The sequence below is a fragment of the Octodon degus genome, unplaced genomic scaffold (genome assembly GCF_000260255.1).
Source record: "Octodon degus isolate 3935 unplaced genomic scaffold, OctDeg1.0 scaffold00015, whole genome shotgun sequence".
NCBI lineage: Eukaryota > Metazoa > Chordata > Mammalia > Rodentia > Octodontidae > Octodon > Octodon degus.
In genome coordinates this window covers 11703806-11721411 of record NW_004524591.1, presented here as the reverse complement: position 1 = coordinate 11721411, position 17606 = coordinate 11703806, and the positions used below count along the sequence as shown (strand labels likewise).

The 17606-nt window shown below is 46.3% G+C and overlaps 1 protein-coding gene across 1 annotated transcript in view; it reads left to right on the top strand.

Moving 5' to 3' along the window:
- Nucleotides 1-17606, top strand: part of Cdca7l (cell division cycle associated 7 like) — a 50170-nt gene that overhangs the window by 30227 nt on the left and 2337 nt on the right. The window contains exons 2-8 of the mRNA XM_004626558.3: nucleotides 1923-2063; nucleotides 7962-8096; nucleotides 12147-12512; nucleotides 15499-15570; nucleotides 15671-15841; nucleotides 16533-16658; nucleotides 17532-17601. Coding sequence (XP_004626615.2) covers nucleotides 1923-2063; nucleotides 7962-8096; nucleotides 12147-12512; nucleotides 15499-15570; nucleotides 15671-15841; nucleotides 16533-16658; nucleotides 17532-17601 — 1081 coding nt within the window. The remainder of the gene's footprint in view (nucleotides 1-1922; nucleotides 2064-7961; nucleotides 8097-12146; nucleotides 12513-15498; nucleotides 15571-15670; nucleotides 15842-16532; nucleotides 16659-17531; nucleotides 17602-17606) is intronic.

The following is a 17606-nucleotide window of genomic DNA, read 5'->3' as shown; positions in this document are numbered from 1 at the left end:
AGGGGTGCAGAGGACACAAGACTAGCCATAGCAGGTAATTACTTGGGGTCAACATGGATGTTCATTGTACTAAAAAGTTTGACAAGTTTTAGAATTAATTTTTAAAATACTGCTAAGCAGTAATGGTCTAGCATCACATTTTGTGCCTGCATGTGCTGTGCATTTTTTCACTTGTATAGAATTGGTGCCAGAAGCACTAACTCTGAATCTAACCTTGAGAGAAGAATTAGGTAAATTCAGGATGCATGACATTTTATAAGGCGTTTGTGCCTGGTTGTGCCTGATTATGGTCAGTTGTGAAATGGTGTCATAAAAAGCAGTCATCAGTAGAATAAGCACTTGCCTTGCAAGCGTAAGGTCCTGAGTTCAAATCCCAGTACCGCGGGAAAAAAAAAGAAAAAGAAAAAAAGCAGTCAAAAATAATGCATGAGCCTTGCTTGAATGGATCCTCTTGGCCCCTTAAAAGTTGTAAAGGGCATTCTGGTCAGTTATACAACTCCAGTACATTACTGCTACAGTTTCATCATTCAAATAATTATAGTAAATGATATTACTGAATTAATGTTAATTATTGTAGGTATGATTGTGGTTTTGCCATTCTCTAGAAAAGTTCCCTGTCCTGGGGAGTTGTATGCTGAAGGATTTTAAGACAAATTGGTGTGTGTGGGGCTGGTGAGATGGCGCAGTGGTCTAAAGCACCTACTTAGAACAAGCTAAGCTAAACAAAGCACATGGACCGCGGTTCAATCCCCCAGCACCACATGCCAGCCAGCCCCGCCCCCTGGTGGGCTGAGCCGGCCACACACACACAAAATAAATAAATATTAAAAACAAAACAAAACAAAACAAAAAAACAAATTGGTGTGTGTGCAAATAACGTTAGGGTGTGTAGGTGCATGTTCCTTAGGTCGGCTCATGTGACACCGGAGCGGTGCTGATGCAGCCCCATTAGTCACAGCGGCGGGGGGGCTGTGGCGTGGGTGCCTCGGTGGGCTGTTCTCATGATGGGAAGCTCTGAAAGCTTCGCCCTCACTGGTCTGTGGTTTAGCTGAATGCTTGTTGAAAGGGGAAGGAAAAAAACATACAGAGACAAATGCTGGCTCTTAGTGAAGACTGTAGCTGTTTCTGATTTTTTAAAAAATTACATTTCTGGGCTGGGGAGATGGCTCAGTGGAATAAGCGCTTCTCTGGCAAGCACAAGGGCCTGAGTTCAATCCCCGGTTCTGCCAGGGGGAAAACAAAACAAAACAAAACATTTCTATGTATTGAACTTATTGAAAAATGGGAGAAAGAAAGAATTTCCAGAGAAATATTATTTGTTACATTAAGTGTGTTGACAGCGTTCTCTGCGGGAGTAATTGCGTCAATAGCATTTAAATTCTCTCGGAATTCTGCAGTTACTTAAATTGCTCCCGGGTATAGGAAAAGAGGGAACACTTCAGTTTCATTGTATGAACTTTTACATCCGCATCAACATATGACAACAGAAAGAGAATGTAGGTTGAGATTGTTTAAGAAAAGAGGCGCTTAACATTTGAGGAAAGCTTTTTTTTTTTTTTTTTTAAATATGTGAATGGTATCAAAGAGGAAAAAGATCCTTGGTTTCTCAGAAACTGATGCTTGTTTTCTTTCTCTTCCCTCCCACCCCTTGACTGTCCCTGTCAAGAAATCAAAAATGGTTTCTGTGTAGGCATGGCCTCACCATTCTGCGTGAGGCAGGGCTTGTGTGTAGAATGGGAAGAAATCTTTTCTCACTGTCCTCTGCTGAGGCTGCAGCTGAAGCCATTGTTGTTCAGGGTTACCGGGCTTCTGGGTGGCCATGGCGATGTGACAGGACAGTGGTGGTGAGTCCTGCTCTCCTCCAGGGATCCAAGTGATTGCAGCAGCCCCAGTTTTCTCCTTTTCTTTTGAATCGCAAACAGATCCCTAAAGAAGTAGCTGACATCTTTAACGCCCCCAGTGATGATGAAGAATTCCTTGGCTTCCGAGATGATGTTCCCATGGCAACTCTGTCCTCAGAGGAGAGCTACGATAGTTTTGACTCACTGGAGTTGAGAAAACAGGTACAGATGCGTCTTTCCGAGCGGGTGTGTTCACCTGGGAGCCTGCTTTTTGGTTTGGAATGTTCTTGTATTCCCCAGCGTGGCCTAAGATTGGTGATATCAGTTACTGAGCAGTGTAATTTTGTAGCATTATGCCTTCGTATTTTAAGGAGCTGGCAAGAGAATTCTGTTCATGTTTGTTTTAATCCTGCCCATTAAAATAACATTTTTTCAATAAAAGGGCCTCACATGATCAGATCTATATTCTTGGTTGTCACTGGGATGAGGCTGTTTGCAGAATCCTCCCACGCAGCTGACAGGGAGGGTGGCCTGCCTCGCAGGCCTGCACCATGTGTGGAGCGAGGCACATGCGCAATGTGCGGGGACTGAGACAGTTGTCTCGTGTGGTCCTGCAGTGAGAGTGTATCAGTACCTCACTCTTGCAAACTGCTGGGGAGAGCATTATTCTTTCTTTAGTTACTTTGATCAGTAGCAAACACAAGTTAACAGTTCTCTGAGAGCGGCCTGGATGCCTGTGCTGTGCCTTAGCTGTGGAAGGGCCAATCAAAACATTTAGCCTGATTCAGTGGCTTTTTTTCTGAGTTCATTGTAACACTTAAAGCTCCTCATTCTCCCTCTTACCACAGCTTCTCTGCAAAGAATACTGTACACTAGAGCCCCCTGCTTCAGCGGGGCCGACCCAAGCAGGGAAGCCCCTAGAACGCTGTGCAGGAGAGCCTGGTCTCCACACGTGTTCTGGCCTCCGTGGCGCTGTGCTCTTGGGAGCTGCCGGCCTCCCCGGTCTCTGGGCACATCTTATTTGGTGTTTCCACAGCATTGGACCTACAGGTCACTTCCATTCACTTCTCCAGTTCACCCTCTCTGCCAGACCTTGTGCTGTGTGCTCTCATCTTTTTCCTGTCCCTACATGTGGGTATTTCCTAACACTTTGTGCTTGACCTTTGTACTATTTGCAATCTCATCGATATCAACTGCTCCGCTTGTGGCTGCATGCATTTTACGTGTGCAGCTCAGCACCAGACCTATTTCTGATGGCGCTAAGTTACTCGCGGGACAGCCGAAGCTCACTGTTATTCCTCCCGTGCTTGTTAGTCTGACTTCCCCATCTGCAGTTCTTGAGCCTTCCTCTGCTCTTCTCCCTGCTCCTTCCCACCTCCCTGCCTCTCCCCTCCAGGAGCCAAGGACAGGGGTGTGCACACCTTCCCTCCTCTCCCTTCTGCTGTTGCCCTCGCCCCTCACCCTTCCTGCTGGGATCCGCCAGTGACCAGGTTGGGCATTGAGCAAGCACACAGCTGTCAGATCTCCTCCCTGTGCACAGCCTGGCACATGGTGGGCATTGAGAAGTGGCACTGGTGTTTTTGCTGTGTGCCAGCTGCTCTCCTAGTCACAATGTGCTGTGACATTGTGCCATGTGCTTTTCTTGTGGACCCTGCACTTCTCCGTGGACCTCCTGGGCAGGTGGGGGTGTTGCTGCTGTCCCATTTTACAGTAGATGAAATTGAAGCAGAGGGAGGGAAGGCTTGATGAAGGTGCCTCACCTCTGAGTGCGCAGTGCAGGTGTTCAGGAGCAGGGCTGCAGCTGGAAGCTGTCACCCTCTTCAGCTCCCTTAACTCCCTGCTGCGCTTCCAAGACTGGAACTGGGTCAATCCCCTCACTGGGCGCAGTTCTGCTCTCCGTCCATGGCTCCCAGTTGCCTCCTGTGTGCTTACTGTCTTCCTAGCCTTCGTGCTGGTTCAGGTCCACCTGAGCCGCTCTGCTTCCAGACTCTTCCCCTTGGTGCGCTGTGTTGCATGTGTCCTCCTGGCGCCCCTGGCTCTCCCCATTCTCTGATGGACTTGTCTGGCTCCCCTCCTCGATTACACGTGCCCTCACGAGGCTCTCCATCACAAACTTGATGGAGCGTTCTCGCTTCCCTGACTCTGACTTTTTGTCCCTTCCCTTCTCTTTCCAGCTCCCAGCATGCTTCTGACTTTACCCTGTGAGCGCTGGTAGGCGAGTGGTGGTGCAGTTAAAGTGTGAGCTGTCACACTGGCTCTGCAGGCCATTGCTCTCGGCCTGTTGTCATGTCACACAGATCTCAGAACAAATGGGACCACCTGTGGCACTGCCCCTTCAAACCTGATACTTGCTTAAGGCTGTGGTCCCAGTGGCTGCAGGTGGCCGAGGCCCACAGCATAGGACCCTGTATTGATTTTGAAGAAAAGCAAACACATTCTGGAGAGCACGTGGCTGTGTGGACTGTGCGGCCCACAGTGCAGTGGGAGTCTAGCTACATACTGGCTGCACACACACACAAGGGAAAACTGTCTGAGGCCAGAATAAAGGATAGAAGAGCCACAAGGATTGGAAAGTTGGGCCCACGGCTCTAAGGCTTGATCTGTTCGCCACAGGCCCTAGGGGGAGCTTTGGATATTTCATGAAATGCAGACAGACCCCCATCGTCCTAGAACAGGCTGCAGGGGCTGAGCTGGTGTTCCCAGACCCCAGGTGCGTGGTGGCTTCCCTAGAAATGTCCAGCTGTGCTCCAGGCTCTGCCTCATTGAGGAGCCCGGTCTCCTGCTCGGCGGCCCCACACACTGCGATCCGCTTTAACCAGCTGGGCGAGTCGTCATTGGAGCACACAGTGCACATAGCTGACCCTGGATCCCTTTAACACATTTAAATTTCTTTTTTCTTTTTCTTTTTTTTTTTTTTAACTATAAGCCAATTTTATTTAAATCAGGACTGTCCAACAAAAATATTCTGTCAGCCACTCATGATCTGAATTCTGGTATATGAGATTAAATTATGGTACACATACAAAAGCCATGAGACATTTCTGTTCTGTAATAAATAAGGCGTGACTGTTATTCATTAGTAGTCTTTTTGAGGTAAGCTATTAAGTCTGCCCTTTCTCCCTTCTTGATGCCAGCAAAGATAATTTTTGTTCCTGGGATGTACTTCTTGGGATTCTCCAAATACTCCATCAATGTATCCTCTCCCCAGGTGATACTTTTGTTCTTGTTGGCATCTGTGTAAGAGAAGCCAGCAGCCTGACCTGTCTTCCGCCCAAAGAGACCATGGAGATTTGGCCCAGTCTTGTGCTTGCCTCCCTTCTCAACAGTGTGGCACTGGGCACACTTCTGTACAAAAATTTTCTTGCCTTTCTCTCTCTCTTTTTTTTTTTTTTTTTTTTTTTTTTGGCGGAACCAGGGATTGAACTCAGGCCCTTGCACTTGCCAGGGAAGCGCTTATTCCACTGAGCCATCTCCCCAGCTCCGTCTTGCCTTTCTCAACATCACTCATTTTTAAACCTGCTGCAGCTTCCGCCCCGGGTGGTCACCAGTCTTCCCTTGTTACCACAAAGGAAGTTCTAGTGCAGAACCTGACGTCCCGCTCTCTTTAAATTTCATTTAAAAAAGAGAAATGACCGTTTTTTCTGTATTTTTTTTTTTCCCCAAGCAGCTGGACCTCAGCTATCAACAAAGGAACAAAGTAATTTAGCTCTGAGCAGACTCACTCCAATTACCCATAATTCATAGGAGAAATTTTTAAGCTTGAAGAATGCTGGATGCAGGCTTCTCTTTCTCTGTCCTTGTTTTTCTGCTCATCTATTACATCTTTTTTTTTTTCCCAAAGATATCTGAGCTTGATGAAGTATATAATTAGAGTCGGGAAGGAAAGTAGAAAGGAGACCCAGGCCAGGCGGTGTCAGGTGGGGTTGTCGCTGTATGGGGGGGTGGGAGCCGCAGGTGGCTGCGGATCTGGAGTTGGAAGCCCCGGCGGAGTGTTGGGGCTCGCAGAAGACTGCGGGGTGGGGAGGAGGGCTCTTCAGTTCTGCAGCTCTTTTTCTGTCTTTTCTTTCAGACATAATATTAAAAGAACTGTGTTCCCTTTTACCATAGGATACCCAAAGAACAAAGCAGTCATTATAGGGGTAGAAATAAAGTTCATGAATAGAAATCAAATTGCACAGGAAATACTTGAAAGAATTAACAACTGGGACTACCTCTTGTTGAGAAGTTTTTGCATGTCAAAAGAAATTATCAACAAAGTGAAAAGACAACTCACAAACTTTGAAAAAATCTTAACTAATAAACATTCAAAGGTCTGCTATCTAGAATTTATAAAGAACTAAAGAATATTAGGGCCCCTAAATTTAAAGACCCAATCCAGAAATGGGCATCTGAGATGAACACAAACTTCTCAGAGGATGAAATTAAGCAAATAAATATATGAAAAGGTGCTCCTCATCACTAACCATCCATGAAATGCAAATTAAAACAACACTGAGATACCATCTCACCCCAGAAAGATTGGCTATCATAAGGAAATCAACCAACAACAAATGTTGGAGAGGCTGTGGGGGAAGGGAAACCCTTCTCCACTGTTGGTAGGAGTGTAGACTGGTGCAACCGTTAGGGAAATCAGTGTGGAGACTCCTTAGAAAACTAGGACTGGAAATCCCATTTAAATCAGCTATTCCTCTACTGGGAATTTTCCCAGAGGAACTGAAAACATCATATCATAGGGATATATGTGTACCTATGTTTATAGCAGCACAATTTGTGATAGCCAGGTCTTGGAAACAACCAAGATGCCCGTCACATGTGGAATGGTTGAAAAGATGTGGTACTTTTATATAATAGAGTACTACTCAGCTATAAAGAATGATAAACTGGAAGCCTTCATATTTAAGTGGATGCCGCTTGAAGATATACTTATTAGTGAAATAAACCAGACCCACATCTGTAAATATCGTATTATCTCCCTAGTCTAAGGACTTACAATTCCATATATGGTTAGGTTTCTAAATTTCATTATTGGGAAATAGCTTTAGTTTTTTTTCTTTTTTGCAGTTCTGTGGACTAAACCCCGGCCCTTTGCACTGAGCAGTTTGCCTGCTCCTTTTAGATTTCTTTCATATTGAGACCAGTCTTGCAGATTTTCCCAGGAGGGACTCACACCTGCCGTCTGCCTCAGCCTCCTGAGTGCTGGGATTATAGCTGTGCACAGCTGTGCTCGGCTCATAACTTTAAGATGAGTCAGGTAGCATCTACCCTCTGCTCACCTGCGGTGGGCACTCACCTCTCACTGCCTGTGGGATGGGCACATGCGGGCCCAGGAGGGTGGCATCGTGCCTCACTGTCTGGCCATGGAGCGAGTCCCCTCTGGCCTGCAGTGGTTGAGGGCTGTGAGGGTCCCAGCCCTAGAGGGGAGGCAGGCTCACCCTTGGAGTGGCACAGGTTCAGGGTGTGGTGAGGGAGGAAACCTTCATGGAAGGGAGTCGGGCTCTCAGCGCAGGCCTGCTTTCCCTTCTTGTGTTTGTTCCCTATGAAAGCAGATATTGATGGTTTCCAGCTTTGCATGTGTAGGAGAAGCTGGATTCCCTCAACACTTGCCGGTCCTGCCTGAAGTCTCTCAGCTCACAGTCATTTTGATATTTTAGAAACTGTCCAATGTATAGGTCTTTTTGTGTGTGTGCTAATGGGAATTCAGCCCAGAGCCTTCACCCTGAGCTGCATGCCCATCCCTTTTAGTTTTTTTTGAGACAGTGTCTCACTAAGTGCCCCAGGTGGAACTTGAACTATGATCCTCCTGCCTCAGCCTCCCTAGTGGTGGGATTACAGGTGCATGGTACTCCCACCTAACTTGTACATCTTAATTTCTGTAAGCTTTAAGAAAATGTGTGTGTTTTTTGTGGTAAAATGTATATAACAAAATTTTTCATACTGTCCATTTTAAGTGTATAGTTCAGTGGCATTCAGTAGATTTACCATTTTTACCATAATTGTCACTGCTGTCTGTCTCCAGAACCTACAGAAACCTGTGCCCATTGAACTCCAGTTCTGCACTCTTGCTTCCCCGTAAGCTCTACTTCCTGTCTTTATCATATGTGCACGTTTTTAACCTGGCAGGGTATGCATTTTCAGTCTGAATACTTCACGGATGAACTAAGAAGAATTTTTATAGAAGACACGGACTCAGATATGGAAGACTTTGAAGGATTTACGCAGAGTGAGCTGAACATAAAGAGCAACCCAGAAGTTTCGGTAACGCGTCAACACCGGGGCTGCGGGCTGAGTATTTCTAGTCCTGTTTCTGAATTGTGGCTTTACCTCTAAGAAGTTGTTGAAGTCAGGAGTGGTGGCCATGCCTGTCATCCCAGGTCTCCGGGAGGCTGAGGCAGGAAGACCTGAAGTTTGAGCCCAGCCTGGATATCTAATGCCTGGGTATTTTAGTGACTGAAGGAGACCCAATCTTAAAAATACAAAATAGGGGCAAAGGATTTAGCTTAGTGGTGCAGCACCTGCTCGGCAAATGTGAGGGCCTAAGTTTGATTCTTGGTACCACTCAAAAAATATACAAGTCCCAGATTTTTAGGGCAGGCCAGATAGCTCAGTGGATTAAGGTGCCTGCAAGCAGGTGCAGGGGGCAGGGGTTCAATGCCTGGGCCTGCCGTGCCAGCCTAAACCCAGGGGTGCACTGAGAAGGCAATTGAGACTGGATGGGGTGGCACATGCCTGTAATCCCAGCACTTGGGAGGCTGTAAACAGGCGGATCACTACAAGTCTGATCTAGGACCCTGAACACCCTGTAGACCGTTCCCTAAAATACGGGGGGAAAAAAAGCTGGGGAGCTGGGGAGTTGTTTAAGCCTGCTTGTGCAAATCCAGTTAGGTGCAAGGGACCGCAGTTCAATCCCCAGCTCCACATGCCTGATCAGACCTGTCTTTAAGGAAGCCTGAACCAGCCAAAAAGTAAATAAAAAATAAAATCAAAAGGAGCTAGGGAATGAAAAGATTGAACTTTATTTTATAAGCCGATTAACATATATAATAATGGCTACTGTAAGGCTGATCTCTGGTCTGCTAGTCATTCATCTCAGAGAAAATCCACTTGTCTTTGCCCTGTGCCTTGGGGACGCCCCAGGGTCCTGGCCTGTCCTTATTGCAGTTTACGCCAGGGTTTCTTGAGCTTGTGTTTCTGTCTTGCGGTGACACATCCATTCCAGCCCTTTCCTGTTTTGTGTAAAGTCATAGTCATGGGTTTAAGTTTAGTTTAGTCGCCATGCAGCCGTGGTGCAGACGCAGAGGTGCCTTGGGTGCTCACATCTTTGGTGTTCATGGGGGCCCAGGCCTCCTGGACTCTGGGAGATCTGCTCTCAGCGCCTCCACTCAGAGACCAGGCGGTCAATCTGTTTCTTTTCTTTTCATATATTGAGGCCAGTTTTCTGCTCACTAGTATTTGAATCTTAATGACTTTAAAGCACAATATCTGTGTATGTGTAAATACATAAATGTTTTTAGAATACAGCTGGCCAAACAGTTCAGCAGATTAAAGCACCTGCAAGCAGGTGCAGGGGCTGGGGATTCGATCCCAGGGCCTGGTGTGCTGGCCCTGCCCCCCGGGGCACGCTGAACTGGCACTTGAGACTGGGCGTGGTGGCACGTGCCTATAATCCCAGCTCTTGGGAGGCTGTAAACAGGTGGATCACTACAAGTCTGATCTAATAGTGAGACCCTGAACACCCTGTCGACCCTTCCCTAAAATACAAAAAACCCCTATGTTTTTAGAATGATTTGGGGTTTTTTTTGGCTGGCTCAGACTGCCTTAAGGACAGGTCTGGCAGTGCAGGGGGAAGTGGGGGCTGAACCGACATACCCTGTGCCTGAGTATATTTGCATGAGCAGGTGCTTAAACAACTAAGCTAATGGGGAGGCTCCCCAAAAATGTTTTTAAAATAATGTTAGATTTGCAAAATTACAAAGGCAGTGCAGATAGTCCCTGCATGATTGACCTCATTTTCCCTTGCATAATTGACTCATGTCAGTCAACTAAGAAGGCAATTTTAGTATATTACTATTCAAGATTTTTGAGATTTTATCGTTTTCCATGAATGTTCTCTTTATGTCCTAGATTCTAATCTAAAATAGTACCTTGCATTTAGCCTTTTTTTTTTTCATTTTTAGAATTTAAAATAGTTTGTAGGTGATACATAAAAATGGCAGGGTTTGTTTTGGGTTCCAAAATGTCTTCTAAATTTCAGAAGTTTTTGGTTGTTTATTCAGGAATTAAACACAAGGATTCCTCCTTGGTGTCACTGTGGGGATGGTCAGAGCTGTGCAGAGTCAGCAGCTCCTAGGGAATGGCTTTGGCATGGCACGTGTGGCCAGATAAGTGCTGTGACTGGTGGGCTCTGCTCCTCACCCTCCCCAGGGAGACGTGGAATGAGAGCCCTAAGGCGGGACTGGTTTGATGTCTTTCTTTGCTGGATGGCAGGATGGCAGCATAGAGCTGCGCCAAGTCTGGAGGACCTCAGCTCTGCTATGGCTTTCCCCTTCCTCCCTTTTTCCTCCACCCTCCTTCCCTTTCTCCTTCCCCATCTCTCCCTCTCTCCTTTCTGTCTCTTCTGCAGACACTGTTTGTGGGTTCTGACCAGTATATCTCATCTCCAGTTCCTTGTCAGCAAAACAGATTCTTGCAAAGCTACTGGGTGTCATCTCTTAGTGGCTTACTGGTCTTCTGTCCTTCAGCTAAGTGATGTCTACTTAGCTAGAAAATGTTGTATTTCTAGTGAGGGGCAGTGAATTACACAGAAGTCTTGCTCCCTGCTCAGGGTCTCTTAGGTATGACTCATGATGTGCTGCCTGTACCAGCCCAGTGAGGGCACCCTGCAGGTGTTATTTCAGAATTCAGCCCTGCAGCCCAGCCTCCTGCGCCTGCTCCTGAAATCCTCCCAGCAGGATGCTGCCATGACCTTGGTTTCTCGTGGTCCCTAGCCAGAAGGGAAGTGGTCACAGCCGAAGTGCTGGCCTTGTGCTCTTCTCCTGGGGTTCCGCTCGGGACCAGTGCTAACGCTTTGCTTTTTCTTTATGTCATCAGTCCTTTGGAGTGAGCTGTTCCATGTCCTTGGTTTAGAGGACTGGGGTAGATGATAATTTGATAGAGAAGTAGAGCAAATCTTACATTCTTTCTGACAGCATTCCCAAGATGGGATTCGTCTGCATGCCTCTCACAACCCCCATTTTGAATTATGAAGCTACTAATATGAAGTCAGAGTGTGAACCGCTCTTACTCCTCCACTTGGCATGGTGTGGATTGGTGCCAGTGTTGGCAGCCATCTGCATTTTTTTCTTCCCTCTCATTTCTGCTCAGAGTCCCACTAGAATTTAGGAAGTCACTGAGGGGAAGGTGGTGTAGCCTGGGTCCTTGGTCCCTCCTGTCGCTGCTGTATCTGTGGTGGCCCACCTTAGGACTCCATGGGCAGTTTGCAGGCTGTCTCTCCCCTTGTATAGAAAGGATGCAGAGATGACCTTGAACTTGAGTAAATCTCTCTGTGCTGTGGTTGCCAAGGCCCAGTATCTCAGGTGTTCTCTCACTGTCGCCTGGATGGTGTTACCCGTTCTGAGTTCTCACGTGACTCCGAGTGCAGTTTGAATGCTGGACTGATTTTGAGCATGTGGTGGTTGGAACTTTGCAATGAGATTGGGGTGAGAATTTCTTGAACTGTCTGATTTCATTTCACCCTGTGTGGTTTGGATGGTGACAGAAAAGAGGGCCTGAGTGCCTTTGGCGACCCTCCAAAGGGTCCTGAGGATGCCTGTCCCCACTAACCCCCTGGAAGTCCCTCTGCCTGCCTTGGTCACTGCACCAGGGTGGGTCTGTTGCTGCTCTTGGTTGGAACGGCTCGGTACTCCCCACCCAAGCTCCCCATTTCATCTCAAGCTACCTCTGTTGTCATGCTTGCCCTTTTTTCCAACTCTTCCTCCCTTGACCTAGCTTCTGGGTGTGCCAGCCTGGTTGTTCAGGGTGGGGTGGAGGAGCCCCACTTGTCAGCGATTGCTCACAGCTTATCTCCTTCCCTGATGGGACAGTGTGTCAGTAGTGTGACGCGTGTGCAGTTCAGGAGTTGACTGCTTGCACTTCGCTTTCATTCATCAAAAAAAAATTGTGTGTATTTAACTGAAGCGCTCAGGAAGCAGTGATGAGAAGCGGCATTTCACTGCTGCTTCCAAAGTAGTATCTGAGTCCTTTGAATGAATGGGTGTGGGGAGGCGGAGAGCTGCTACAGAGCGTGCCATCGCTCTTGTGTTTCCGTAGCTCGTGGAGTCAGACTTGAGTGACAGCGGTGAAGCCTCTCTGGTGAGTGAGGAAGAGGATCATGAAGAAAAGCCTGCACCCCAAAGAGGCAGGCCTAGAAGCAGCAGCCTTGGCCTTCGAGTAGCCTTTCAGTTTCCCTCTAAGAGACTGGCAAAGCAGCCAGATAAAAGTAGTTCTTCTGAGTTGTTTTCTAGCCCATACTTACAGGACAGTAAAAAAGTGACTGGAAGGAAGAAAATGTGCAGACAGTTGACGGAAGGGGAGCTTTCGGGCTCTGAGTCTGAGGATGGCTCCAGGGATGAGCGCCAGGAGGGCTCGGATGCGCTGCGGAGGAGGACCTCGAACATCCAGGAGAACAAGGCCGTGGTGAGGCTCCAGCTGCTGCCTTGGGGCGGACAAGCTCGGGGATGGTTGTGTGTCCTTTTTCTTTGCACACCTAAAGCACTGTTACACTGTATGTCAGCTGTGATTTGGGACTAGAAAGAGGCTGTCAGGACTGTTCATTTATGGCCTCTGCGATGCAGTAGCCACTGGTGCTGCGTAGTGTGGCTGTTTCAGTTCCATCTCAGCAGTGGGATTGGGGATGAGGAGGGCTGGACAGCTGTACTGTCCCCTCAGAAAGAAGCACAGAGGCACCAGGATGGTCACGAGTCAGGAAGCGTTGCCGTGGGCAGGGCAGCCGGCGGCTGTGCCTGGAAACCACTCTATGTGGAGAGGTCATTTGAAGAATGGGGAAGGTCTAGGATTAAGCAGCTTAGTTCATTATGTTTGTCAGAACATTTTATAGAACGCAGTGGATTTTCCTATTTGGTTCTGTATATGATCATTAGCTTCATTTGATCATTTTTGAGAATCACCATTTGCTTCATAATTTTGTATTGACAGAATTCTAAGTTCTCAGGCAGGTGAGATAGCTCAGCGGACTAGGCACCTGCTTAGGCAAGTGTGGGGACTGGGGTTTGATCCCCAGCACCACATGCCGTGCCACCCTTGTCCCCAGGCACGCTGAGCCGGCCACCGAGACCGAGCTGGTGGCACTCGCCTCTAATCCCAGCGCTGGGGAGGCTGAAAACAGGAGGATCAGTACGAGTCTGAGCTGTGTAGTGGGACCCTACACCAAATACATTAAAAAAATTCTGAGTTTTCATTTTGGTGTATTTTTCATATTTTCCTTTAAAAAGCATAGATAGTGATATTGCATGTACAGACATGACTCTGATAAGAAAATAACTTTTAGGATAGTTTTTATGTAAGAAACATTTGTGCTTGGCTAAGGGAAATTTTTAACACTTTGTCTTTTCAGTAAAAACTATATTCTAGGTGATTTTTTTTTTTTTTTTAGTGGTATCCTTTTATTTGTATACATCTAAAATTAATCCTAAAAAGAAGGGGTTGGTGAATGAAAGCAAGAGACAGGAAAAGGAATATTGTGGGACTGTCCTCCTTCAAGGTTGTATACGGTTAGTTTTTTGGACTTACGTGTAAACATAAGTATATAGTTATTTATGCCTATTTTAAAAATATATTCTAATTTTTAAATTTTTTTAATCATATTCGGTAGGGACTTAAAGTTCAACATATCAATACTTGATGAAAAATACCTGTTCCAGGGGCTGGCGAGATGGCTCAGTGGTCTAAAGCACCTACTTGGAACAAGCTTGGGAAAGAACAGGGACTGTGGTTCGATCCCCCAGCACCACATGCCAGCCAGCCCCGCCCCCTGGTGGGCTGAGCTGGCCATACACACACTAAATAAATAAATAAATGTTAAAAAAAAAAAGAAAGAAAAATACCTGTTCCATGTTATGCCTAAGATGTTTGATTTTCAGACATATAGTGAGGTTAAGCTTAACAACCTAAGTTGTATGGTAATAACAATAAGCTTGTCTTCTGAATGGTTAACAACCTAAGTTTGCAGACCAAATTAGAGAAAAAGGAGGGCGGCAAAGAAAGCCAACTTTTGGCCCTAGTCTTCCAAGGTCAATTAAGACTCAGGACATAGGAGAACTTGTACTGTTACATCATGTAACTCAGTAGTGTCCCAAATTTTCTGATCAAGGAGATAATGGGGCCAAAGAGGAAAGTGATCGATGACGTAGAGTGTGCCTAAGGAGAGTCACATGGGGAGAAGACACTCTCTCAGGCTTTCACAGAGAGCACATTGGCCAAGCAATGGCCGTGACTCATCCACATGACTGACACTGACAAAGGTTCTACAATCTGAGGTACAGGATCTCAAGATAAATCCTGAGGGCATTTCACTGACCTTCGCAGACCAAAAAGCTACAACTCTTGTTGCACAGGTCCTGCTTGACCTCGGTCTTAACCATCCAGCAGAAAAGTATAAAAATGAAATATAAGAAGTAAAGCCATGCTGTTATGTTGAGGTATAGGGGACTGAGGTGAACAATTTCTGACACTGCCAGTCAAGCGGAAGACCTAATACTATTATGGACTACTGGACTCTTTTAGAATATTTTGCTGAGTTAACACACCCATAATATTCAAATAACGGAACTTAACAAAAAAAGGGTATACAGATGAATGTCCATTTTGTATCTGTGTATTCAAAGTGGCTAGGATAGTTATATAGTTACATTCTCTTAATGAATAGAGGGATTTGTTCTAATGGTGTTTGTAAATAGAATATCACGTCCACATCTTGTACAGCAATTAACCACTAGAAAGAATGTATAAAAAAAAAGAATGTATGCAATGTGTTAATTATTGAAACTATCCTACCAATTTGATTTGAAACTGTCTCATTGCTGTTTCTCAATAAAATTATGAAAAAAAATCAAGGTTTTACAAAATGGAAGTTAAAAAAATAAATATAGATCATGTAATCTGCTATAAAAAAAACTAATCCTAATTAAGTTCTCTGATTGGCATATTAGTGCCTGTTGCTTGGTGTTAATGAAGTATTCATTTGGGAATATGTTCAGGAATTATTTCTCTTGGTGAGAAATGATTTTTAAACTCTGTTAAAATCAACTAGTTGAGCTTTTTGTTTTTTTAGTGTGCTGAAGTTTGGGATTTGGGTGTGTAAGATTCATCTTAGGTCGGACTGCTAATTAGTGGCTGAGTCAGGAACTGACTCTGGGGCTTGCAGCCCTGGATACTGCTGGCCTTTGTGCACTGTCATACTGTCCCTCTAGATAAGGAGTGGGCATAAAATTGACTCAGATGATGGCATCAGCTTCCCAGCCCTGGAGAGCTTCATGTGTCCCTGACGTTGAGGTTCCCATAAACTACTTAAGTAGTGAACTCGAAGGCTTGTGAGCGGTGTTGGGTGACCTCCCTCTGGCAGCACTGACTTACGTCAGATCCTTTCTTTCATTCTGCACCTTAGCTCGCTCAGTTATTGGCGGAATTGAATTCAATGCCAGATTTCTTCCCAGTGCGAACCCCGCCCTCAGCTACTGTAAGTGGAACACTCCTCAAAATTATCCGCACGCGCTGGTATTCGTATCTGTTGCAGATGGCTTTTATCCAGTTGGGTCTGTCTGTGTTCTTGGTTTCAGAAGAAGAAAACAGTGCGACGGGCCTTCTCGGAGGGACAGATCACCAGGCGCATGAACCTGGCTCGAAGCGCGCGGCCCCCAGAGAAGTTTGCTCTAGAAAGCTTCACTGTCTCTGCCACGAAATTTGCAGAAGAGTTTTATAGCTTTAGAAGAAGGAAGACAATTAGTGGGGTATTTTCTGACTAATAAATGAATTATTACTGGCTTAACCCAGTGGTCCCCAGAGCGAGTGTGTATGGATTGGGTCTTTCGGGCTGGTCACCTGTGCAGTTTCTGGCCCTGGGAGTCCCAGCAGCTATGTGTCCAAAGGTTACGCTGAGGCCCCAGATCACATTTTGAGAAGAACCTTAGTCCGAGAGAGTCCTGCATCTACACTGAGCCGAGAAGCAGCTCACTGTTTACTCCCATGAGCTGAATTCTGCTTGATTGCTAGTAGAGTCTAAAAAGGCCATGGACAGCTCCAGTCAGCGCGATAGTTTGCATGTGGGGCATCCAGAGCTTCCTCTTGACTTTTCTGTCTCTGGATATGGGGCCTTTCCGGGGCCTTCAGTGTGTAGGGAGAAACTGGGCACTTATGTGGGCTTGGTTATGCAGTGTGGTTCACTTCCCTGTTTCCACGGAGTTTTCAGTAGAGAATCTCAGAGTCCAAGCCTCTTCAAGCTGCATCTCTGTGCCAAGAATGGAGCTTGGCTTGGGCAGGAGCATAGCAAATGACTGCAGAGATGAAGGTTTCCAGAGAAACAACAGAGCTTTCTTGGTTAACATTAGGGGTGTTAGATCTCAAGAAAGCTTAAGATTTTATTTTATTTTTTGAATGGCTCCACGCGTCTTATTCAAGGTTCCACTGTTGTTCATTTTGCAGGGGAAATGCCAGAGGTACAGACAGCGTAGGCGTTTATCTTCATTTCGGCCAGTGGAGGATATCACAGAAGAAGACTTGGAAAACGTTGCCATCACTGTTCGAGATAAAATCTATGATAAAGTTCTGGTAAACAACACATGAGTAGTTTGTGTCCTTGTGCTGAGGCCAGGGGTATCCAAAGCATTGGTACTCGAAATCCTCCCTCAGTTTTAAACTATGAGGGCTTGGGACCTGTCCTAGCTCCCTGAGGACTTAGCAGCAGGCTTTCAGGTATAGGGCCAAGGGCGAGCTATAGCTGGGAAAGGAAGATGGTGAGTGAGCGATCCTCTTCAGAAGAGGCCGCCCGAGGCGTGCAGATAATCTGGGGGGAAGCAAAGTATAGTTTAGAAAAGTGTATTTTTATCATTACACTTTTATTACTTACGTAGTCTACTACTGTACTTATTGAATAAATAGTGTATTGTGGGTAGTATCGCCACAGAAAAATGGAAGTTTGCCGATGTCTTTGGTTGACAGGAAATGGATTAAATGGTGTTCTAAATGATGACTTAAAGGGTGTCTTTGTGTCACTTCTTTTTGATAAGTGATGGAATGCTGTACTAAGGTAATATTAAAGTGTCTTTAATTGAAGTGTTAGCATTTTAAAATCAGAAGACTTTATGCTGTGCTAGGGAGCTGGCTGGAGCCGACTGGTGGTGTCTGAGTTTCCACACTCAGGCACTGTTGCTTTTTGGGGCTTGGCTGTTCCTGCCCCGGTCTCTTCTGGGCGCCCCTCCCGTCCTCTTAATTATTTATTCCTCCTGGGCTGATTGCCTCTCATGGGCATTTCTGGCCCCAGATGTAAAGTGCCTATATCTGGCAGAGGCTGCTGTGGCTCGTCCTGGGGAAAGGAGCCTGCCTGATTCTGGGAGGGCGGGAGTGTTGTGATGTGGATGACAGCCCGGCCCCACAGGCCCACTGCACAAACCCCGTGTTTACTGCTCACACTGTTCTCCGTAGGGTAACACCTGCCATCAGTGTCGGCAGAAGACCATCGATACCAAGACGGTGTGCCGGAACCAGAGCTGCGGCGGG